Consider the following 25221-nt stretch of genomic DNA (forward strand, 5'->3'; position numbering starts at 1 on the left):
TGTAAGAGAAAAGAGAAGGAATTTGTCCATCAGTTTCATGTCCCATTGCTCCAAGATTTGCCTCTACAGCTGCCCAGCACTTCCAGGTTGGGCATGAGTGGTTACTAGTCAGGTTCCCAGGCAGGGACTAGCAACCCCAGGGTGAGTCAGCCCATGCAGATGCTGCAGTGGCAACTAGAATAAGAATCTGGAGCAGCCAAGAGAACTTCAGGGCAGGCACAGGAAGAGTCTGACCCATGTGCAGCATCAGGCACACTCATCCTGGCCACTGTTTTCCACACCTTTTTGATTAACACTCGGCTTTTTTTGCTGGTGGCACTCTAGCCTGTGTCCTTTGTCTGCAGCCCAGCGCCACAGATGCAGATACTTGCTTGAGTTGTTGATTTGGGTGTCTTAGCAATGTGCTTTCTTCCTGAAGGATGAAGAGGCAGTGAAGAAGCTGACAGTAAATCCTGGCACCAAGTCCAAGCTCCCCAAGCCAGTTCAGGACCTCATCAAGATGATCTTTGATGTGGAAAGTATGAAGAAAGCCATGGTGGAGTATGAGGTTATTGCGCTTTATCATTTTATCTGTAAGCATTTGCTGTGGATGATTATTTGCTGAGCTAGTGAAGAGCTCTCTGCCTGTTCTTGTTTCTGTTTCAAAAACAGAATACGTTGGCTGTCAGCTTCTCGTACCTGTCCTTCAATCTTAAATTGTGTGAGTGTTGGGGCCTGGAGTGGTTGCACTTTTGCAGAGTGTTATTTGATTTGCAGTGAAGCATGTGGTATGTTGGAGAGAGTTGTTCCCTGGTCCCTAGTCCCCTTTGTACTCTTTTTTTTTTAGACAGAGTCTCACCATGTTGTTGCCCAAGCTGGTCTCCAACTGCTGAGCTCAAGTGATCCACCCACCTCAGTCTCCCCAAATGCTAGGAATATAGGTGTGAGCCACCATGCCCGGCCCACCCTTTGTATTTTTCTCCTTCATGCCGTGGCAAGGTGTATTAGCCATGCTTCCTTTGTGGCCCAACCAAACCAACCAACTGGAGTTACCATGGGAAGTGCAAGACAGCCCACTTAGAGTAAAAGAAAATTGCTGTGACACTTGATTCGTAAGATAAAATTCATACCAGTTTTTAAAAGGTTGGCAGTGGGGTGGGGGTGATGGTTGTTGGATTAGTCATGCTTCTGTCCAGGGCAGAATGGCAGAGACTGCAGGCAGAGGCTCCGTGTTTCCTGTCTGTTCTCCCTCTCATCTCCGCTCTTCCTCCAGGAGATGAGTGCAAAAGGGCGGCCCCCTTGTTCTTGCTGCTCCTAGCCTCAGAGCTCTTAAGTACTGACCCTGGGGGCCTTCAGAGCAGAGATGGTCCCACCTGGCCAGCAAACACCCTCTCCTCTCTTCCCTAGCTGCTGAACCCAGAAGCTTCAGGCTGCTCTGAAAAACAAGCAGCTGCGATACATTTGGTTATTCCCTTTGTTCTAGGCTCCTAGGAACCAGCGGAGGTTAAGAGTCTCAGATCAGCCTTAAGCATTCCACCCTTCTCCATGGGGTTGCTCCCTTCACGCTCACGTTCTACTGTCTTCCCAAGTCCTTCCTTATAGAACCTCCTGGCCTGCCTTAGAGCTGGGAGGACCGGGGGTCAAAGCTGGGCAGTATAAACCACTGGCAGCCTAAGCCCCATGGACATCAGGGCCAACCCAGTATCTCCCTGCCAAGAGCTCAGCCTGGCAGGAATGCTCACGCCTGTGCTGTTGTAGAGTGGAGTGTTGAGTTACATCCTCTAACGGGTTTAAAAAATGGCCAGGGCTTGTTCGCTGTGCTTGTTCAAATCGCTGTGTAATCTGACTTTTGTTTATGAGGTCACTAGTGTGAACAACTTACGGGTGGGCTCACTGAGAATTAGGGACGGAGGTGGAGGGAAAGGTTGAGAGGTGCTACGGTGAGGGAGAAGAGGGGCTTGTTTCATTCACGTTTGGAAGTCCTGCACATCATTTCCAGTCTCCCACACCTTGGTCTATCTGTGATTCATAGAAGTTCTCAGCTATTCTCAAACCCAAGTCCTTTCCTGTGAAATGTTTTTTTGTTGTTGTTTTGTGTTTGGTTTGGTTTGAGATGCAGTTTCACTGTCTTTGCCTGGGCTGGAGTGCAATGCACGATCTCGGCTCATTGTAACCTCTGCCTCCTGGGTTCAAGCGATTCTCTGCCTCAGCCTCCCGAGTAGCTGGGACTATAGGCGTGCACCACTGTGCCTGGCTAATTTTTTTTTTATTTTTAGTAGAGATGGGGTTTCACTATTTTGGCCAGGCTGGTCTTGAACTCCTAACCTCAGGTGATCCACCTGCCTCAGCCTCCCAAAGTGCTGGGATTACAGGCGTGAGCCATGGCACCCAGCCTGAAATGACATTTTAATGTTTTTCACTGGACAGGTAACTAGTTTAGCAGGAAGAAAAGGGACAGGGGCGCTGCTTGCTGAAACAAGCTAAAAGGCAGCTAGCTGGAAGTGTGTGGAAAGCGGGGTGCCTACTCCTGATCTCAGCGGGGTCCACGTGGGATTGGGGTAACCATGTGGAGAAGTAGACACAGTGGCCCTCAGGGCTTCATCCCCAGCACCAGGGGAACCTGACTCTCCCTGTGAGGAGGGCACGTCCTGAGTACAGAAGGGAATGGGTTCCAGGCAGTCAGGACACATGGCGGGGGGCAGGTTTCCAGGCTGCAGCCCTAGGAGCCTCCTCCTGGCTGCAGCTGGGGCTTGTGGGTCCCCAGTGCCAAGGTGTTTCTCCTACTTTTCTGTTTCTCTCTAAACTGGGCAGCTGTGGAGCCACTGCTCCCAGCCCACCATCCAGCGCTGTGCCTGAGTTTCTTTTCCAGTACTGAGGGCGGCCTGTGTGGATGGAGCCCACCTCTTATTTTTAGTTTGTGCGTATGTTTTTAGGGGTGTACAATTAGGGAAACTAGGTATTTTCTTTTTTTACATAAACACCAGAATTATACAGTGTGGAAAATGTCACGCCCTTCAGAGCTCTGCCCTCACTCTGGCCATGCTGTGCCGTCAGAACTTCTTTTGGGATTCCTTCTTGAGAATTGCTTTCAGAGCTGGTTGAGGGTCCATACCAAAGTCACTCTGTTCTTTTATTGTACCTTGTTCTTGGCTTGAAATAGATTATCCACCTTCTTCCCCAGATGTGGCTCCGGCTGCTTAATTCTTGCCAGAAATCAGATCTTCCCTTAGGATGGAGTTTGCAGTGTTGAGGGTACAGGGAAGCCCATGCCAGGGCTTGTGGATGTTATTAGAAGCTGTTGGCTCCTGGTAGGTGTCTGATGAGCTGTGAGCACTTTTCACATCCTTTTATTTAATTTTATCACCATAGCAGTTCCATTTCTAAGATTCTTGTTGAGTTCTTTGTTCCAAGCACTGCAGGAAGTGCTGGACATGCAGAAATGGAAAGGCGCAGTCGCGGCCCCCAGGGAGCTCAGAAGGGTCTATTGGCAAAGCCCCAGAGACGATGTCCCAGGATACAGAGTGTGGGGCCCATTGGTACACAGGTGTCTCCACGCGGCGGCTGAGCCAAATAAGCAGGGCTGCTCGCAAAAGGGAGTGAGTGCCTTTTAAGGAAGGTGGCCCCACTTAACAAATGGAAAATGAAGGCTGCAGATCTCATGCTTCTTCCACTGCAGCTTCTCTTGATGGCAGGCAGTTCCCAAGATATGAGCAGTAGCAATATTTGTTGGAGGTGACTGATCTGAAAGGGACGGCATTGATTTGAATGTAAGTCCATAAGTTCAGGAATGTGTCCTTTTTAAAAATAGTGTTCAACACTTGAAAACTCTTGGTTCTTTTCCAACTGGGAACCCAGGGGTGCACTTAACTAACTGCCTTGGCTCTGGGACCCCAGGGAAGGCCACTGGGTGGGGTGGTCAGCATGATTTATGAGCCCGCATCTGCACATCAGAATTGGATGGGAATTATGCTGTATCTTTGTCCAGACGTGCTGGGCTATTTGAAACTGGGCATAGGGGCAGAGGAGACATGGTTGGCTAAGCCCAGCCGTAAAGGAAGTGAGCAAGAATCTTCAGGCACACTGCCATCCCTCATGGTGGGGTGGGGCTACAGACTCTGGATTTGGGTCACTGGTGTCCTCAGGAAATCCCAGCAGGCTCCTGACTTCTCCTGTTGGGGGCCTGATGGTGGGCTGCCCGGTCCAGCTTTCCTGCGATCACACTGCACAGTGCCCAGCTTTCAGAGCGAAATCCCCTGTCTCCTCAGATCGACCTTCAGAAGATGCCCTTGGGGAAGCTGAGCAAAAGGCAGATCCAGGCCGCATACTCCATCCTCAGTGAGGTCCAGCAGGTAAGCCCAGGGCCACCAGGGGCCTCCTGGAACCCTCCTCTGGCCGACTTAGGGGGTGAGACCTGGGGGTGGCAAGGGTAACATCTACTCAAGGTTAAGAAACTGGAAGTACTAAACTGCACTTCACGAGGGTTTAGATTTTTTTCAGTTCAATAAATGACAAGTGCCTGCTACTTAAAAAAGTTTATCACAAAACTAATGAAGAGCAACATTTTTCAGTTGTCAGATACGTAGTAAACTGACCATAAACTTGAGGACGTTGGTTACCCTATCTCTTAAAAGTAAAGTCATCCCTCTGTATCCTCGGGGATTGGTTCCAGGACTCCCTCGGGGTCACTAAAATTCACTCATGTTCAAGTCCTAGAGTCTGCCCTGCAGAACCCATGGAGGAGAAAAGTTGGCCCTGCACATCTGTGGGTCTCGCATCCTGAGATTTTTTTTTTTTTTTTTTTTGGTGGGATTTTTCTTTTCTTTTTCTTTTTTGAGACAGAGTCTTGCTCTGTCCCCCAGGCTGGAGTGCAGTGGTACAATCTCAGCTCACTGCAACCTCCACCCCCAGGTTCAAGCGGTTCTCGTGCCTCAGACTCCCAAGTAGCTGGGGTTGCAAGCATGGGCCACCACACCTGGCTAATTTTTTTGTATTTTTAGTAGAGGTGGTGTTTCACTATGTTGGCCAGACTGGTCTCAAACTCCTGGGTTCAAGTGATCCGCCCGCCTCAGCCTCCCAAAGTGCTGGGATTACAGGCATGAGCCACCACACCTGGCCTGAGAATACTATATTTTTTATCTGAGTTTGGTTGAATTCTCAACTGCAGAGCCCACAGGTGTAGAGAGCTAACTGTATTTATTGAAAACATCTGTGTATAAATGGACCCGCATACTTCAAATTGATTGTTCAAGGGTCACCTGTGTTGTGGTTTTTATTTTATGTGTCCTTAAGAGTTAGGCAGAGTTTATTTTGCAGTTACTAGGAAGTCATCAAATGGAAGCCTCTTTCATTCATGTTATTTCAACATTCTTTGAGCATCTTTCAAGGTCTCCCAGTCCCGGAGCCTTCCAGCTACAACCTGGAGGGGCTGGAGGGTTCCGCTTGTATTTGTGGGTGGGTACAGGCCTGGCCTATAGAAAGAAGGAAAGCACACAGGAAGCAGAAGTGGGCCCAGGCAGCGGGCTTTCTGGCTGGTGCTGGAGAAAAGGCCCTGAACCGGATCTGTCAACTCCGGCTCTGAGCAGTGAACCTCTCTCCTTGTTCCTCACTGACTGAGAACTTACAAGGCTTTCCTCGGCCCCAGCTTCTTCCCATGCAGTACTCTTCAGGAAGATGAGCTAGAATAGCATCCTTACCCATTGCCAGAGCCACCTGGGCAACACAGATGGAAGTTGTACAACTTGGTGAAGTCCGTGTCACAGCGAGAAGCAGGCGTGGGGCTTCGGCCCTGCTGGTGCCACTTCATATTCCCTTGACCTTCCTGTGGTCACCTAGGCTGTCTGCCAAATTCCTGGAATCCCAGTGGCCCTGCTCTTCCATCTCTGTGCATTTTTTGCGCACCCTTTGCATATAGAGCACCAGGTGACACTGGCAGTAAGTGTAAGGGTTGCTTAGCCTTTCTGTGCCTGGCCACTTCAACCTCCAGGTACAGTAAAAACTAATTCCAATGAAGGTCAGTGGACGCAGGGAGCCTGACTGAATTTTATAGCGATGGGCAACCTCCTCCCAACATTTTATTATGAAAATGTTTCAAACATACAAAAAGTTGAAGGAATTTTACAGCAATAGTCATGAGCCCACCACCTAGATTTTACAGTTAACATTTTGCATAGTTGTGGTGGGGTTTCAAATGTCTGTAACTGCACAGTTCTTTGTACAAATGAAACTTCATGGGAGAAGCCTATCACGTGTTGAGCGGTGCTTTTAGAGGATGGGGGTCCTGCCCTGCTCTTTAACAGGAAGGTGGTCTTCTAGTCGTTTCCCATGTGTCCTGGCATGTGCACATACCACGCTACTTCTGGACCTGCTGCAGCACCCACCTGCTAGAAGAGAAAGCCTGGCCGGGGGCTCGGAGCTGCTCCCTCAGTCTTGCGTTCCTTCTGTCCCCTCCTCTCCAGGCAGTGTCTCAGGGCAGCAGCGACTCTCAGATCCTGGATCTCTCAAATCGCTTTTACACCCTGATCCCCCACGACTTTGGGATGAGGAAGCCTCCGCTTCTGAACAATGCAGACAGTGTGCAGGTAGCGCAAGGGTTCAGAAGGGACTGCAGGTCTGCTGGGCTGGGGTGGGACTACCTTGCAACCGTCCCTCCCCATCATGATCCCTGAGGGCAGCACCAATGCTGGGAGGGCCACCCTCTTGCCCTTGTTTTGAAGTTGGGTTTCTACCCACATTGATGGAGGCAGAGCTGTTTTTCCTGCCCGTGTTCTACCAAATCCATTGGGGAAAGAGCGGTTGGAGAGGGACAGCCTCTCCCTCATAACAGCATCTTCCTCCCCATTTTCCCTCCCTGCCTTTTAAGAGAGCTCCTGGCTCAGGACCCATTTGTCTAAAGTACCTTCACTGTAGGTCCCAAATGTCAGCATGTACGAGAGGAAAGACAGTTCTTCCACCTCTCAACTCCCCCAGGTCACAAGGCCTTGTTAGCATTCCAGAAAGTCCTTATGAGCTCTCAATATGTGCAGCAGGTAACAGGCTGGCCGTGACCAGCAGGAGGGTTTGCCCTTCACTGTGTTGGACGTTCTCTGCATGTAGGTTTTCTCTGCCACCTGGGTGAGTCTGTCTCATTCACCATGATACCTAAGTCGGGGGCTTTCTTTTCCTCCTCCAGGCCAAGGTGGAAATGCTTGACAACCTGCTGGACATCGAGGTGGCCTACAGTCTGCTCAGGGGAGGGTCTGATGATAGCAGCAAGGACCCCATCGATGTCAACTATGAGAAGCTCAAAACTGACATTAAGGTAACAGGGTCAGGCCTTCCTCAAGCATCTTAATCTCTCATCCTGAGGGCAGCGGTCCCAAACTTCCATGTGTGTTAGGATCTCCTGGAAAGCTTGTTAAAACACAGATGGCTGGTGCCCAATAATTCACTTTTCTGACAAGTTCCCGGACATTGCTGCTGGTGGTCCTTTGAGAACCTTTGGGCATTTCACGTGTAGATAATGCACCTTGTTTGCAAGGCAGCCTTCCAAGCCAGCACCTCAGCTTGGCGTACAAATTGATTTTTGAGGGTCTTACCAAAAGTTCTTTTTTGTTTGTTTGTTTGTTTTTTTCCTCTCCTTAATCTAGAGAGGAGCTCTGTTTTTCTAAACCCTTGTAGCGTGAACTTTTAGAAGGCTTATTACCGGTGTCCATTTCAGAATTGGAAATGCTTGATGGCAGCTGTAATAAAAACACAATGCTTGGGTTCATTTTTCTCTGGTGCTGAAGTGGCCTGTGTTGGCACACACAGTCTCTAAACACCCTGCTTAGACCAACTAGAGGAGGGATTTTTGCCTCAGCTTCTAGATGGCCCAGTCCTTGAGCCTGTCTCTACACTCATGTGCCCCATTGTCCTCAGCCCATTCCCTGCAGTGTTGCAGGGGTTCGGGTGGGCGAGAGTATGTTGAGTCTGGTACCAGGTGTTTACATCACTAAAGAAAGAGCCTTGGCTTCTTTCCTAGGACAAAGTATTGATCTATGGGTCCAAGCAGGGTAAGACACCACATGTCATTTGTTTTGCCCCTAGAGCACCTTCCTGATGGGAAAACTGTAGGTGTGGTTCTTCGTGAAGGGATTCTTATTCTCTTTTTACAATTCTGAAGGCTTTTAATTAAAAGACAGTGAGGTAGACCAGCATTCCTAGGTTTTCTGAACTTTGAATATAAATATGAAAATAAAACATAACTAGTCTCCGCCATAATACTCAGGCTTACTGAGCATAGATTACATCAGCTATTTGACAGATGCTTGTTAGGCTTGTGCTCTGAGCCAGGGATAATTTTAATTGCACATCATAGCTGTGACTTCCTCTGGCCCATTGTGTTTTAACTCATGCTGAGCTGGCCTCTCTTCCAGGAGCCAATTGCTTGTTCTGGAGATGCCCTGTTCACTGACAGTGAACCCCACATTCTAGCTTCCCTGATATCCCAAAACATAGAATTTTAAGACAAAAAGGAACCCTGAGATTCTCTAGCAGCCCAAATAGATGAAGAGGTGGAGGCTCAGGGAAGTGGAGCCACTGGCCCAGGATCTGCCCAGCCCACAGGCCTGGGACACAGGCTCTTGGTCATGCCCGGCTTCCTTTGAGGAGTGTGGTGTTGAGCTGTGCATCGACTGAGCCTGAGCATTCCTCCTCTGTAGCTCTCCTGGGGTCTCTTTTGTGTTAATCCCAAGATTCTGTTTATCCAGGTGGTTGACAGAGATTCTGAAGAAGCCGAGATCATCAGGAAGTATGTTAAGAACACTCATGCAACCACACACAATGCGTATGACTTGGAAGTCATCGATGTAAGAATCCCTTCTTCCCCCACTTCCTTCTGTGTCCTGCCAGCTCTTCCCTGCCCACTCCTCCAACCTGGGCCTGGGTAGAAAAGAGCAGTTTATTTACTTTAAATAACCCAAAGAAGTGACTCATTTGTTCAGCAGAAAAATTAGTGGTCTTTTTTTTTTTTTTTTTTTGGACATGGAGTCTCACTCTGTCACCCAGGGTGGAGTGCAGTGGTACAATCCCAGCCCGCTGCAGCCTCTGCGTCCCGGGTTCAAGTGATTCTCCTGTCTCAGCCTCCAGAGTAGCTGGGATTACAGGCGTGAGCCACCACACCCAGCTAATTTTTGTATTTTTAGTAGAGACAGGGATTCACTATGTTAGCCAGGCTGGTCTTGAACTCCTGACCTCAGATGATCCACCTGTGTTGGCCTCCCAAAGTGCTGGGATTATAAAATTAGCAGTCTTATACAGTAGTTTGGGGATGGCTTTTTATTCTGTTTTAAAGGACATTTCCTGTCCCCAAACCTGGTCTCAGAACATAGATTATCAGAGGTCCAAGATAAAGTTCCTCAAGTGCACATCTGCTGCATGGTAATACTAACTAGCAATGGCTGGGCTTTGCTGGGCAGGACCTGGACCTTCCATCCCAGCCTTGCGGAAAACATTTTTTTACATTGCAGCAGACCTTAAGTCTTCTAGCCTTAGGGACAGCTGGTCATTTCTCCTATATCCAGTCCTATCTTTCAGTCAACCAGAGTAACAAATGGCTTCTTTTGTCCTTCCCTTTGTTTACTACTCCAACCAGATCTTTAAGATAGAGCGTGAAGGCGAATGCCAGCGTTACAAGCCCTTTAAGCAGCTTCATAACCGAAGATTGCTGTGGCACGGGTCCAGGACCACCAACTTCGCTGGGATCCTGTCCCAGGGTCTTCGGATAGCCCCGCCTGAAGCGCCCGTGGTATGTGCCTGGCCTGGCGAGGGGTGGGCAATACCTGTCTCTGCAGGTGTCTCCATAAAGAACTTTGAGTAAGAGGCCTAGTTGGCTTAGGGGGATTCTGCCAGACATCCTTTCTTTGGGCCTTCACCCTTTTATCCTCCTGACCCTAACCCTGTCAGGGGTTTCAAACACAGTTTCTGGAACAAAGGAGGTAGAGCATCCAGGCCAGGGCCTGCTGCAGATGCTAATCGGGTGTGTTGACAAGCAAAGAACAGACACGTGTGGCTACAGGCCAAGCTGAGTCCAGGCTTACCTCTACCACTTCCACCCAGGCCACCTCTGAGTGTCAGTGTCTTCAGCAGGAAAACGTAGCGATGAATGAGTAAGGCTTTACCTAGACACGAGGGATCGTGATGCCACCTGCTGGATTCTAGATGGGTCCACCTGGACAGGGCCTTCTAAGCCTCTCGTTTCACAGTTGTAGAATGAGGAGGAGAGAAGTTTAAATGATTCTCTCTGGTGCTGTGCAGTAGTGTATAACGGGCAAATGGCCTACCCTTTGTGAACCTCGTGTTTCATTTACAAAAGGGAATAAAAATACCAGCCTGCATTCCTTGGGTGTTGACAGGCGCTAGTTTAAGTAACATGGATGAGCTCATTCCGTCCTCACGGCAGCTCCATGAGATTATGTTCCCCATTTGAGAAAAGAGGCAAGTACAGTCCAGAGAGGTTACGTAGTTTCTTGCAGCTCCTTGGCACCCGGCAGAGCTAGGATCTGAGCAGCCTGGCTTGTGAGCTAAAACTTTGGTATTTCCTCACCATGGGCATTGTGAAAATTAGAAGTGATGGATTGCAGCACTTAGCTGGGTGGCTTGCTCAAGTTGGCACTCAGTGAACAGCTGTTCCTAATTTCCCATCAGAAGATTCTCAGCTGTCCCTTTTCCAACCTTCCAGACGGGCTACATGTTTGGTAAAGGGATCTATTTCGCTGACATGGTCTCCAAGAGTGCCAACTACTGCCATACATCTCAGGGAGACCCAATAGGCTTAATCCTGTTGGGAGAAGTTGCCCTTGGAAACATGTGAGTAAACCTGGCTCTGGGACTGATGGCATTTCATGGAGACAGATGGAATGGGCCATAGGCAGAACTCCCCTTGGCTGGGAGAGTGGAAATTCCCCACTGCAGTTACTGGACCCACCAATTAGGATTCTTTTCTTATAAGTAGCAGAATCCAATTCAAGTTAAGGGAACAAGGGAGATACAAGGATACTTCAGGAAATGCAAGGGCAGGAACGCAGCCAGGCCTCCAGAGCTGGCAGTGTCTTCTGTCCTTGGACTGGGAAGCAGAGAGATTGAGTTGCACAAAGGATGATCCCCCAGGCCGCCTCCTCCACTCACCAGTGTTTCAGTTTTCTTAGACCAACCCAAATGGAACTGGAATTTTAATCCCACTTCCAGATTCTCCATAGAGAAAGATCTGATTAGTCCAGCTTGATTTGGACATCACCCTAGTCCTGTGAACTGTAACCAAAAGCACAGGGTCATGTAAAAGGCCAGGGGTCTGGGGACTGTGGAATGTAGATGGAAACCCAGAGCTGCTGACCACCCTCCAAATAGGGCCTTGCCTTGAAAGTGGCCCCATAGCAGTGATTGCTGGGCACAAACTATGTTCAGCCACAACTGCAGCTTCAGGTTCTGGAGCAGTTCCAGAAGCTCAGGAGGGAGCCTGAGCAGTTAAGATGGTCTGGGTTTTGTGGGCTTTTATCTCATCTCTATCTCTGATCTTATTCTCCTAATCAAACTGTTGGTTTTGAGAGCCCAGTGTGAAGGCCTCTTCTGAGACTGTCCTCTTTTGAATAGGTATGAACTGAAGCACGCTTCACATATCAGCAAGTTACCCAAGGGCAAGCACAGTGTCAAAGGTAAAGTGTTTCCAAAGCTGTTGCTACAGCCCAAGGCACCCTGGACAGCACAGAAGCAGGGGGGCTTGCTATCCTGAGAAGGCTGCCTTGTGGCTGGCTGTCAAACAGCTGGAGATTCATTTTATCTTTTCGAGGGGTGTGTGTGTGTTTTTGTTGTTGTTGTTTGGGGGGGTGGTAGTGGTGGTTAATATGCTGCAGCTGACCATAATTGGAGGTTCATTTTATTTATTTTTGTAAAAAAAAAAAAAAAATAGGCAAGCTCTATAGCAGGAGGTTCATTTTTAAAAACAGTTCACTCTCTGTGGCTGCAGCTGGTATCACAGATGCCACAGGAGAATCTTGGTGCAGGCACCAGTAACCAGGTGCATGGGTTTCGGCTTTAACCTAACTTGTAGCTACAGCAGTGAGGGACCTCTCGTGACATAGTAGTGCCTGGAGAATCTTGGATTGCTAGAATTTGCAGCATATGATTTAGAACCTTCCACTGCCTGGTTGAAGTGGCCGCTTTGAAATTCTATTGAGCCGAAATGTGATCCTATAGGGAGGGTACTGCCACTGTTCTCATTAAACTCAGTAAAGGTTGATGCCCTGGGAACCTTGATTTATTGCCTTAGTTTTATATCTGAAGAAAGATAGAGCATGTCTTTAAAATGAGCACATGAGGCTGAGTGTGGTGGATCACCTGAGGTCAGGAGTTCGAGACCATCCTGGCCAACATGGTGAAACCCTGTCTCTACTAAAATACAGAAAATTAGCTGGGTGTGGTGGCGCGCACCTGTAATCCCAGCTACTCAGGAGGCTGAGGCACGAGAATTGCTTGAATCCGGGAGGTGGAGGTTGCACTGAGCTGAAATCACGCCATTGCACTGTCGCCTGGGCAACAGAGTGAGACTCCATCTCAAAAAGGAAAAAAAAAAAGAAAGACCACCTGGACTCAACATCAAATAGAGCTCATCTCCCTGGAAGCTTTGTCACATCTGCTCTCACAGTTCATGTCACTTGTGACTTCTGTTTTTCAGGTTTGGGCAAAACTACCCCTGACCCTTCAGCTAGCATTAGTCTGGATGGTGTAGAGGTTCCTCTTGGGACCGGGATTTCATCTGGTGTGAATGACACCTGTCTACTATATAACGAGTATCCTTTCTTGAGTATGCTGTGTGAGCACAAAGGGATGTTCTCGAGCTACAGAGTCACTTACATGCTGTCAGATTACCCGGGGCAGACAAGGATTAGAGGCTGTCCTGTAATGTGTCCCATGGTGACTGTTTCCCTTCTGTGGTCCCTCCCTGTGCACAGCCTGGCTTACAGAGTATGAGCCTTCCCCCAGTTTCCAGAGGATGATCTCCTCTCCTCTGCCTGAAGAAGACTTAGAGTAACTTTCAGGCTGGCATTGAGCATCCTGCCAGCCCTGGGGAGATGAGGCAACCCAGCCCCATGAAGAGGCCTTAGAGTGACTTTCAGGCTGGCACTGAGCGTCCTGCCAGCCTGGGGGAGATGAGGCACGTGTACCCTCTGTTCTATGACTGTTGGCTCCTTAACAAGCTTCCCCTCAGGTACATTGTCTACGATATTGCTCAGGTAAATCTGAAGTATCTGCTGAAACTGAAATTCAATTTTAAGACCTCCCTGTGGTAATTGGGAGAGGTGGCCGAGTCACACCCGGTGGCTCTGGTATGAATTCACCCGAAGCGCTTCTGCACCAACTCACCTGGCCGCTAAGTTGCTGATGGGTAGCACATCAGAAAAGATTTTACAGAAACGCGTTAAAGGTTTTCTCTAACTTCTCAATCCCTTGTTTTGTGTTGTGTTTGTGGGGAGGGGTTGTTTTGGGGTTTTTGTTTTTTCTTGCCAGGTAGATAAAACTGACATAGAGAAAAGGCTGGAGAGAGATTCTGTTTGCATAGACTAGTCCTGTGGAAAAAACCAAGCTTTGTTAGAATGTCTGCCGTACTGGTTTCCCCAGGGGAGGAAAAATACGCTTCCACCCTTTTTTCTAAGTGTTCGTCTTTAGTTTTGATTTTGGAAAGATGTTAAGCATTTATTTTTAGTTAAAAATAAAAACTAATTTCATACTATTTAGATTTTCTTTTTTATCTTGCACTTATTGTCCCCTTTTAGTTTTTTTGTTTGCCTCTTTGTGATGAGGGGTGTGGGAAGACCAAAGGAAGGAACGCTAACAATTTCTCATACTTAGAAACAAAAAGAGCTTTCCTTCTCCAGGAATACTGAACATGGGAGCTCTTGAAATATGTAGTATTAAAAGTTGCATTTGAAATTCTTGACTTTCTTATGGGCACTTTTGTCTTCCAAATTAAAACTCTACCGCAAATATATTTATCCAAGGGCTAATAGTAATACTCGATTAAAAATGCAGATGCCTTCTCTATTTGTGTATCGCGTGTCTGGTCTCATTCTGACTACAGATATGGTTAATCTTCACAGTGCAAGGTCCCAAGAGACTTTGGGGGGATTGTTTCTACCCTTATCTGTGAAACCCCAGAACGTGCCAGGCAGCAAATAGCATTGCTTAATGGGAATGCCCCACCTAAGGGTGGGCCAAGCACCAGGCATAGGAGACACTTTTTTTTTTTTTTCGGCTTATCAGATGCATTGTGGTGATCAACTCATCCTGCTCTCTGGAGGACTGCCTTTCATACACCACATTGCCTCATACAACTACTCTACATTTGAGAATCATACTTAAATGTTTACGTTTCAGTTGCCTGAAAGCAGGGCCAGTGTCTTATGTCACTTCTGACCTTTTACAGAAGGGGACAAGTGAGGTAGTAGCTCACACCTGTAATCCCAGTGCTTTGGGAGGCTGAGGTGGGAGGATCATTTGAGGCCAGGAGTTCAAGACCAGCACCTTTGACCTGGAGACCCTCTCTCCTGATTATCCAGCAATCCAGGCTCTTCGGCTCTTGGGCTCCTGAGTATTCTGTACTCTTTACCTTTTTTTTTTTTTTATCAGCACAGAGAAAGGCAATTACCCTCACAGTACCTGATTAAACAAGTATTTTTAGGTTGGAGTGATTACTTAATGGGTTCCCTGTAATCAAAACTGGTTTCTTTTTTTAAGGAAGATTCACATTTCTCAATCTATTTTCCTTTCAAAAGAGAAATTAGCATTTTATGTTTTAGTTTACACATTCTGCTTTTCTCTCTTCACTTTAAAAAAATGCAAGTCCTGGCCGGGTGCAGTGGCTCATGCCTGTAATCCCAACACTTTGGGAGGCCAAGGCGAACGGATCACGAGGTCAGGAGATGGAGACCATCTTCGCCAACTGGTGAAATTCCGTCTCTACTGAAAATACAAAAATTAGCTGGACATGGTGGCGCGCACCTGTAATCCCAGCTACTCAGGAGGCTGAGGCAGGAGAACCGCTTGAACCCAGGAGTCAGAGGTTGCAGTGAGCTGAGATCATGTGTGGCAACAGAGCGAGACTCCAGTCTCAAAAAAAAAAAAAAAAATTCAAGACATATCTCAGAGTAGCAACTAAAATGTGATAATTTAATTTAAAAATTAAAGCCAACCGTGAACCTGGGGTTGGAGCCTGCAGTGAGCCGAGATCGCGCCACTGCACTCCAGCCTGGGCAGCACAGCGAGACTCCGTATCAAAAAAAAAAAAAAAATTAAAGCCAGCCTTGCATAGAAACTCGGGGTGCTCCATGAGAGAAGAGAGAGGTATAGCCCTCTGCCCCTCCTGGTGAGCTGCCCTCCTCCTGCCTTTGTGCCTGGAAGTGGCCTTGGCCAACAGTAGTTGCCCAAGGCAGTACTGGGCTCACATTTCAGAGCACACTGTTCAACACAGTGGTGCATGCATACATCTATAAAAGATGCACTACGTACACAGTAGTGTTTTAGCCAATATGCTCGCCAATGAATTCTGCATCAGTGGTTATCTCTTGCTACACAAGAGGTGAAGAACCATTCCTTCAGCGTCCCAGAGCACTAAGGCAAAGCTGCTGTAGAATGATTTGCTTGGAACTTTGCCTTAGGGCAAACCTCAAGTACTGCTTTTAGGAATGAAATCTAATGGTGGCCTTGTCCCTGGTGCGGGCATAGTATGTACTCAGTGTTCATTGTTTACACCAACAGCCTGGAAGCTGCATTGTCTTTTGGCCTTCAGAAACCTTGTATCTTAACTGTTAAGATCTGAACATTGGGAATCATTCACCTCTGACCTGTTGGGCTGGTTTTACTCTGCTCTATAAAGTACACCCAGGTGCTTGAGGAGTTCACATTTCTCAAAGTGGTGTCATTGCCTTTCCCTTAAATTCTGCTTTGACTCCTCAAAGACTGGTGGTGGTTTTTTTGAGGCATAGTGTTTCCACCATTTCATCAGGCAGGGCCTTCCAAATTGAGTCTAAGTTGGGGCCATTGGGGTTTAGGGAGGTCTGATACAGTGCTTAGCATCCCACTGCCCCCTCACTTCTGCCATTCAGCCTCAGCATGGAAGGTTAGATGGCAGCTTCCCTTTGGCACGTGCCAAATATGCCCATTTGTATGGCTTAAGAGGTCAGTGTTGGTTTTCTCATTTCTCTCTACTGTTCTCTAGAGTCGGTCATCTAGGTTATAAGAAGATATATTTTGGAGACTTCAAAAGTAAAGAAAATGTGGCCTGTAAACACCTTCCTCCTCAGCGAATTAGCCCTTTTGTGAAAAATGTTGCCCACTGGACCAGGGAACAGTGCTGGTAATAGGGACAGCTGGTGTGCATCCTATGGGCCATGTGGACTGAGAGCACTCAGTGTCGCCCACCACTGTGGCATTCTGTATAGCTTTGCTTGTGATCAGCGACCTCATTCCATAGCACAGAGTCCAGCATGAGGCTTGTACTTAGAATTAACTGGTTTTGCCACATGCCCCATCACCCAGAAATGAACTAAATGAGGAGTAGAATGGCTCATGATGGTGCCAGTTGTGAGACAACGTCCTGAAGGGATGGGGTTTCATCTTACGGATGCAGTAGAGGCTTGAAATCAGAGACCAACCTGGTGTTTCCCCATGGCCAAAGCGCATGGGTCTGGGGACCAGTGGGTGAGGTGGGAGTAGTTCCTCTTGCTGTCACCACATCTGATACCCCCTCACAGGGCTTGTGTTTGGAGGTCTTAGTCCCTAAGGGAGAGACGCTTTTAGGGGACAACACAATTATAGTTTCATCGACTTAGAAGATGAGGCTACCACTTGGCTGTTTGGGGCTCCTTGTACCACTGCAGCAATGTGCAGAGGAAGGGGGTGACCTTGCTGGCAGAAGTGACTGATCCTGATTACCAAGGGGAAAGTGGGATGCTGCACAGGGAGGCAAGCAGGACTATGTCTAGAGCCCAGGAGATTCTTGGGAGGGCTTTAGTGCCACCATGTCCAGTGGTAAAGGCGAGGGGAAGTATAGCAACCAAAAACACTGCAACTCCAAAAAATGACAGCACTGTGGAAAATTCAGACCCTTCAGGAGTGAAGGCTTGGGTCACTTTAGTCAACAGGTTCTGGCTGAGGGCAAAGGAAATAAGGAATGGGTACCAGAAGGAAAGTCACAGATGTCAACTATGGCTTCATGACCAACTACAGAAAAAAAGACCAAAGCAGCCAGTTAGAGGGGCAGAGACATTGCAGGTTTTGGGGGGTTTTGTTGTTTTTTGCAGTTTTTTGAAAGAGAGTCTCACTCTGTTGCCCAGGCCAAATTGGAGTGCAGTGGCGCCATCTCAGCTCACTGCAACCTCCACCTCCCTGCAACCTCCACCTCCCGGGTTCAGGGGATTCTCCCGCCTCAGCCTCCCTAGTAGCTGGGATTACAGGCACACACCACCACGCCCAGCTAATTTTTGTATTTTTAGTAGAGATGGGGTTTCACCATGTTGGCCAGGCTGGTCTCAAACTCCTGGCCTCAAGTGATCCACCTGCCTCGGCCTCTCAAAGTGCTGGGATTATAGGCATGAGCCACTCCACCCGGCCGAGACACTGCAGTTTTAAGCCACAGAACAAGTCTAGCCTGAGTGTAGGGTTTCTGATGGTGAGTTACAATGGCTATGCGTACACTCAAATTGAGTTCTTTATTATAGGGTACCTATAAATGTGTACATCACATTTGTACCCCTAAATGTCCTGCCCTTTAGTTCAGTGGATTCTGGATTCTGAGGATACTCTTGGTCCTTTCCAGAGATGAAGGCAGGCACGGGTCAGGGCTCACAGAAGGGAATCCCTATATTCTTGGGGTTGTCTGACCCAGGGCTCATGCCTGTCTGGTGCTTTCAGCCAAACCTCTTTCTCATGAACTCTGTAAAAGGAACAATCAGGCCATTCTGAATCCCCCAGATCTTGTACCTACCTTTTAGAATTGTCTTGAGAGTGTGTGTGCTGATTCTCCTAAAGTACTTCGTGTGGTTCCTGACCTATAATAAGTGCTCCATAAATCTTAGCCATTATTGTTAAAATCCTAAAGAGTGGTTTTGCTCGAGTCTGAAGCCAAAAAGGAAGCTCCAGGTAAGAGGAGAAACTAGAAAACAGGACACAGAAACCATCCTGTGTTTTTTCTATCCTGTGAAAACATCACCATGACACTGGCCTTCCCTCTCAGTGTGGCCTCATCCTCCATGTCCCTCCCTGTAGTCCCCTTAACTGTGAAGTGTCCAGCCTCTCCAGCACTTAGTCCCAGGCCCAGCTCCACTTCAGGCAGGCCTGCTGGGGCTCAGAATAGCCCAGCTGCTGTCTCAGCAGATGGCCAGGCTAATTTTAGCCATGTGGTACTCACCCAGGGACCAGGCTGGGCTTTTTAGATTTGAATAAGCCAGTGTGCAGCTTTGGTTTAGAGCCAATAACAAAGTTTGGAGTAGTTGTGATCTCTGTGTCTGCCTAGCACTATATAAGATTCCAGAAATATAATTTTAAAGGATTTTGTTTCTGTGAACCAACAAGAACCCAAGCTATGGAGCCAGCAGGCAGTCAAGCCAGCAGGGTGTTGATGGAGGGTGGTGAGAAGCAGATGGTGGCACCAGCTCCTGCCTCTTCTCCCTGATGACAAGCGGGTGGCAGGGCCTCAGTATCCTGGGTGCACTGTGCTCTCACTGCTCTCCTGGCCAAAGTGAAAGAAGGCAGCAGCCAACTCAGCCTCCTGGATCATCCTCTGAACCACTCGTGTGTGGCAGGCTGCATCTTCATGCTGTGGAACGACTGTGGTCAGGAAGAAGTCAGCCAGATGCCAGCAAGAACCTACTCTGGCACTTTCATGTGCAGTCCCTTGAGACAACCTAATGCGAAGTAGGCAGATGTGGAAACAGGCTCAGAGAGGTAAGAGGTCCCAAGAGAGGCTGAGATTGAGCCAGGTTGAGAACATGTGTCTTTTCCATTGTGATGTTTCTACCTTATTATTCTTCATATGTGAAGACTGCCTTTCATCCCAGTTTTTCCAGAGAGTTCAGAGACAACACACAGTGGCTCGGAAAGCCACATTCCAGCCTGCCTTCACCTTTCCACGATTACTTTCTAGTTGCAGAAGCAAGTTGACCAGAGAAGATAGTAGAATGAGGAGACCAGACTAGTCATGCTTCCTAAACTGGGTCCATGAACTCTCAAAAGATGGTTTGGGTGGTCTTCGGGGAATCTGTTTGTCAGTTGAGCTGCTTTCAGCTTAAAAAATAAAAAGGAAAGCCACTTTTCAAGAAGTGGGAGCCGGACACTGTGGCTCACACCTGTAATCCCAACTCTTTGGAAGGCCAAGGCAGGAGGATCTCCAGAGGCCAGGAGTTTAAGACCAGCCCAGCAGCATAATGAAACCCTGTCTCTACAAAAAATTTAAAAACTTAGCCAGGCATGGTGGCGTGTGCCTGTAGTCCCAGCTGCTAGGGAGGCTGTGGTGGGAGGATCGCAATCACTTGAGCCCCGGAGTTCCGGCCCGCAGTGAACTGTGATCACATCGCTGCACCAGTCTGGATGACAGCGAGACCTGACTCTAAAAAAACAAGGTTGGGTGCGGTGGCTCACGCCTGTAATCTCAGTACTTGGAGGCTGAAGTGGGAGGATCACCTGAGGTCAGGAGTTCGAGACCAGCCTGGCCAACATAGTGAAACCCCATCTCTACTAAAAATACAAAAATTTAGCCAGGCGGGATGGCACGTGCCTGTAGTCCCAGCTACTTGAGAGGCTGAGGTGGGAGAATTGCTTGAACCCAGGAGGCAGAGGTTACAGAGAGCTGAGATGGCGCCACTGTGCTCCAGCCTGGGTGAGGCAACATAGTGAGATTCTGTCTCAATTTTTTTTTAATAAAAATGTTAAAAAATTGACGTTTGCAGCGTTGGTTAATTCTGCTTCTCTGTTTCTCTTGGCTTTTCATGGTTTCCAGATGGCAGTTGGACACCTAGCACCACCATCCAGGGGCAGGAAAGGAGAGTTACCCCCTCATCTTTTACCAGAGAGAAAAACTTTTCTCCATTGTTCCCAATAGTCCTCTCTTCTCATCTCATTGCCTAGGGGTTGGGGCACATGCCTGTGCCCCACAGCTGCAGGAAGGCTGGAGTTAGAGTATCAGGTACGGTGCAGGATGTCAGCAAGGACAAAGGGAGTGAAGAATGTGGCCTGGGAGCGTGTCATGCCCTAGAAATTGTGCACAGAAGCTGAGACACAGGCACTCTTGTGGGTAGTGTGTCCATAAGCCCATCAGATTCTCAGCGGCCCATGAGCTCAAGGTCTTTAGAACTTCCGGTGCAGATCATCACTGAGGTGCCCTCAGCTGCTTAACGTTCTTTGATTTTGTGAGAAAAGATGTAAACCATCACAGAAATAGAAGCAGTTGCCCAGAATAGTTGAAGTGGCGGCACTTAGTGCTCATCTCACAGGCTCAGCCAGGCTTTCATGACACTGCGGACGCCATTGGCAACCAAACTCTTCTTTTCCTCCCTAGCTTGTCTTTTTGCTGTGAACTCATGTTTTTGCCCAGGGGATGGTCCTGCTTTCCTTGACTGGGGCCACAGTCTTTTGCCTGAGCAGTTACTGGATTCCAGTTATACTGGTGGCAATTCCATTCCCTCTTAGGATGGGCAGCCACAGTGGTGCCCAGGACACCAGGACCAGCCCGAGGGCCTGTGAGGACCTCTGAGATCTCCGGGGCAGGGTTAGCAACTCCCTAAGAACAAGCCCAGTGAACTGCAGTGTGGTCATCTTGGGCATCTCCCGCATTGGTCCCCGGGGCAGGGATCATCTCCAGGCAGGCCCTGGCTTGTGACAGCACTGATGAAATGCAGGACACCTCTGATAAACTAACGGACACTCAACAAAACACGTCTTAACTACCTTATGTTGAACAAACACAACGTGTGAACAAACCATTTATTTTTCTCCCACTGGCCCTTTAAAATTGTTCAGAGGAGACGCCTTCCCCTCCCACTGGAAGGAAATTCTGCAGGCCTTCCCTTCTGTAAAAGACAGTTTCCCCTGGTGACTCTCAGATTCAGACACTTCCAGCTCAGTAATTGGGATGTCTAGTCCACGGTAACAGTCAAATCTCTGAACTTGATTTAGCATTAACGTTTCTCCCTGGGCTGGAGGCCTGCGGTAGGAAAGAAAAAAGTTGCTTTCTCCTCCATTTCTCAGCCTCTCCTCTTCTCGTCCTACTTTCTAGGCAGTTTCAGGGAAGGTGAAGGGAGGGAGCCGCTGGGGGATAGGAAAGGACTTCCCTGCATTGGCACCCGGTTAATCTAGCTCTTGCAGGCATGTGTCACTGGCTCTTCCTTAGGGTACGTTCATCAGCTTTTCAGGGGGTCCCTGCTGGGTCCCTCAGAGGGCACTCCCTTAAACCAGGCAGGTGCCTGTTGCAGTAGCCCCCTGTGCAGTTCTTAGTGATTAGGCACTTACTCCAGCTCCCTGCTGCTGGGGTCTCCACTGGACAAGACCCTGCTCTCTCCCACTGGACACCCACACCTGGTCCACAGGACTCACTCACACATCCCTGGCCCTGACCATCTCCGGGAGCTTGGCCAGTCCCCACACAGCTCCCCAGTTGCTCCCCAAAAAGCAGTTAGTCCTGTGTCTCCCAGAGGACGGGACTGACCCTGGACCACCATACCTGCCGCTGAGGAGTTACCAATAAACTCCAAGGAGACAATGACTCCCTTCTGCTTAGTTGGGGGAGCATGGGCTCTTGGCCTAGGATAGCCTTCTTAGGAAATGCTCCCTCCCTCTCCATGCTCTGGGCCCTTTTATATCCCCCACCTAGCTGAAGCTCCCAAAAATCATGGAGCTCTTCGCAGACTGTTTCTTTTTCACATATTTTATCTTGAAGTCTCCATTAAAACTTCAATTTTTTTTTTTTTTTTTTGAGACAGGGTCTTTCTGTGTTGCCCAGGCTGGAGTGCAGTGGTACAATCTTGGCTCACTGCAACCTCTGCCTCCCGGGTTCAAGTGATCCTCCTGCCTCAGCCTCCCCAGTAGCTGGGACTACAGGCGCATGCCACCACATCTGGCTAATTTTTATTTTTATTGTTTATAGACATGGGGTCTGACTATGTTGACCGGCTGGTTTTGAACTCCTGGGTTCAAGCAATCCTCCTTCTCAGCCTCCCAAAGTTCTGGGATTACAGGCATAGCCACTGTGCCTGGCCACAACTTTGATTTTAACATTCTGTTGCACATTTTTAAATTTGATCCTCACACCAACCCCATGAGGGATATTATGATTGAGTCTACATATGGGAACCTGAGGCACAGCGGGACTAACCTGCCCAAGCTCATACAGTAGATGACTGTTTAGATGGGCCTTTCCTTGCCTGGCGTCTACACAAATCCTGCTTATTGAGTGGACCAAGTGACAACTCCCTTCACATAACCCAAAGCCAGCAGTCAATACGCTCAGCAATTTGTACAAAGAAAAAATTGTTGCACCTCCAGGGACTCTTTTCGGGGGTGCTGGAAATGTGCGTGTCAATTATGATGTCAAATCCGTTGAGTCGCACACTTTAGATAGTTTACTGAAGATAAATCGCACCTTAATAAATAAAAGTTGATTTTAAATGCCATTCAAAAAACAGCAACATCAACTCCTGCCCCTCAGTGGTAAAAAAATTAGAGCCAAGATGTCATAGGTGGACCAAGTTAGACTCTGCATAGTGAGTTGGTAGAAGTCATCAAAGGGAAGAGGGAGCCCAGCAGCTCTCCAGAGGCCATGCCCCTCACACCTCAGGGGAGAGAAGATGGGACTTTCTGCTTCCACTTCCTGTTTCCCACAGACCTGATCCTCTGCTTCTTTCTTTTGGATACCCAGAGTCTTTGTCACTTTCTCATAAAGTTTCCTCTTTACTTGAGTCAGCCCAGCTGGGGGCCTTCTCCATCCAAGAGCCTTGACAGTGTGTGCAGCATGCAGGGGACGGGGGCAGGGGGGTCTCACTATTTTGCCCACGCTGTTCTCTCCTGGACTCAAGGGATCCTCCCACCTCAGCCTTCCAAAGTGCTATGAGCCACCACGCCCAGCCCTCATTCTATTTTATTTTTTTTTGAGAAGAGTCTCGTTCTGTTGCCCAGGCTGGAGTGCAGTAGCACAATCTTGGCTCACTGCAACCTCTGCCTCCCAGGTTGAAGCGATTCTCCTGCCTCAGCTTCCCAAGTAGCTGGGATTACAGGTGCACGCCACCACACCCAGCTAATTTTTGTATTTTTGGTAGAAACAGGGTTTCACCATGTTGGCCAGGCTGATCTCAAACTCCTGACCTCAGGTGATCTGCCTGCCTCGGCCTCCCAGAGTGCTGGGATTACAGGCGTGAGCCACAGCGCCCGGCCCCTCGTTCTATTTTAAATCTTTCAACTACTGCACTTGCTTATCACACTATATATACATACATTAATTTGATAAAATTTGGAGATTAGGCCGGGCGCTGTGGCTCACTCCTGTAATCCCAGCAGGAGTTCAAGACCAGCCTGGCCAACATGGTGAAACCCCATCTCCACTAAAAAAAATACAAAAATTGGCCAGGCACATCATTGTCTGATGCGTGATGCAATTTTGTGAGGAAAAAAATATATATATATGCATTTTAGAAAAAAGGATTGAGAAGAAAACCCCAAAATGGAAAAGTAGTAATCTGTATGTGGTAAACATAAGAGTAATTGTAATCTTTGGGGTTTTTCACATTTTTTCACAATAAGCCTGTACAATCAGATAATAAAAACCATCAACCTTTTAAATAGGATTGGGAAGTCTCTATTTTCCTGTCACACTCTCATTATCCCTACTGTTTAGCACACACAAGCACTGGGCTTGGGTTCCCCAAGTCCCTTCACTTTCCCCTTGTTAACTGTGGTGCCCTCAGCCCTGGCTGGAAGGCACTGTGGCTGGGGACGTGGGCACCAGTGGTGGCTTCTGCTGGTGCTTCCTTTCCACAGCAAGCTTCTCCTGGTTCCTCCGGCTCCGTAGCACTGGCCAGATCGAGGTTGCCAAGCTTGTTGCCAGGGCTGGTTACCTCCAAGAAGCTCCTGGCCTTTACTCCCAGAACGCACACCTGAAAGACTGCTGCTGGCCTCGGTTTCTAAGGAAACTTTCTTCAGGCCTCATCCCCTGGCAGAGCATAATTACCCGCTGGAGAGAAACAAAGTGGCACTCATTTTTCTGCTTGAATCACTTCCAAAGGGCTTATTGTCATTTCTGACTGGGACGTTGGGTTTTGTGGAGGAGAAGTTCCCCTTGGCCAAAAGTAGGCTCTGAGATAAGGAAATCAGGAAACCTGCCGGCTGATTGAAGATAAGGGAGCAGTGGCCTGTGGAACAGGGCTCCCCATAAGAACGCTGTACAGTTCTGGCACCTCAGGAACTTGCCCACATTTGCTGATTGCTAACAGCTGCCTGCTCCCGGTAACAACAGGCAGGAAAACTCTAGAGTTGTAAAAGGGTCTGTTTATTTGCCTTTAATAGCCACGAGAAGGGGAAGCAGGGGAGTCTGGGCCCCATGCTGCAGCCCTGGAGGCGAAGCGTGGGTGGAGGCCTGGGTCAGGGCCTCCCGCAGAGGAGAGAAGGAGGCAGGATGGGCCTGAGGAGTGCAACGTTCAGGGTGGAGTTCCCAGCACAACCCCACACCCTCAGTGAACCCCGAGAAGTCTTCTTTAGAACCCAGGATCTCGCCAGGTGCAGTGGCTCATGCCTTAATCTCAACACTGGGAGGCTGAGGCAGGAAGATGGCTCGAGGTCAAGAATTTGAGACCAGCCTGGGTAACATAGCAAGACCTTGTCTCTACAAAAAATAAAAACATTTTAAAAAATTAGCTGGAGGCCGGGTGCGGAGACTCACTTCTGTAATCCTAGCACTTTCGGAGGCCGAGGCAGGTGGATCACCTGAGCTCAGGAGTTCAAGACCAGCCTGGGCAACATAAGGAAACCCTGTCTCTACCAAAAATACCAAAAATTAGCTGGACGTAGTGGCAAGCACCTGTAATCCCAGCTACTTGGGAGGCTGAGGCACGAGAATCGCTTGAACCCGGGAGGCAGAGGTTGCAGTGAGCTGAGATCGTGCCACTGCACTTCAGCCTGGGCAACAGAGCGAGACTCCATCTAAAAAAAAAAAAATAGCTGGGCATGATGGTACAGGCCTTTAAGTCCTAGCTA

At 48.6% G+C, this 25221-nt stretch overlaps 1 protein-coding gene across 1 annotated transcript in view; it reads left to right on the plus strand.

The window, feature by feature from the left end:
* PARP1 (poly(ADP-ribose) polymerase 1) overlaps positions 1-13720 on the plus strand; it is a 47227-nt gene extending 33507 nt beyond the window's left edge. The window contains exons 14-23 of the mRNA XM_024245982.3: positions 419-547; positions 4245-4328; positions 6435-6557; positions 7148-7276; positions 8706-8804; positions 9590-9742; positions 10676-10803; positions 11584-11645; positions 12665-12779; positions 13199-13720. Coding sequence (XP_024101750.1) covers positions 419-547; positions 4245-4328; positions 6435-6557; positions 7148-7276; positions 8706-8804; positions 9590-9742; positions 10676-10803; positions 11584-11645; positions 12665-12779; positions 13199-13280 — 1104 coding nt within the window. The 3' untranslated portion in view covers positions 13281-13720. The remainder of the gene's footprint in view (positions 1-418; positions 548-4244; positions 4329-6434; positions 6558-7147; positions 7277-8705; positions 8805-9589; positions 9743-10675; positions 10804-11583; positions 11646-12664; positions 12780-13198) is intronic.
* The last annotated feature ends 11501 nt before the right edge of the window (positions 13721-25221 follow it).

This window comes from Pongo abelii, chromosome 1, assembly GCF_028885655.2.
Source record: "Pongo abelii isolate AG06213 chromosome 1, NHGRI_mPonAbe1-v2.0_pri, whole genome shotgun sequence".
Lineage (NCBI taxonomy): Eukaryota > Metazoa > Chordata > Mammalia > Primates > Hominidae > Pongo > Pongo abelii.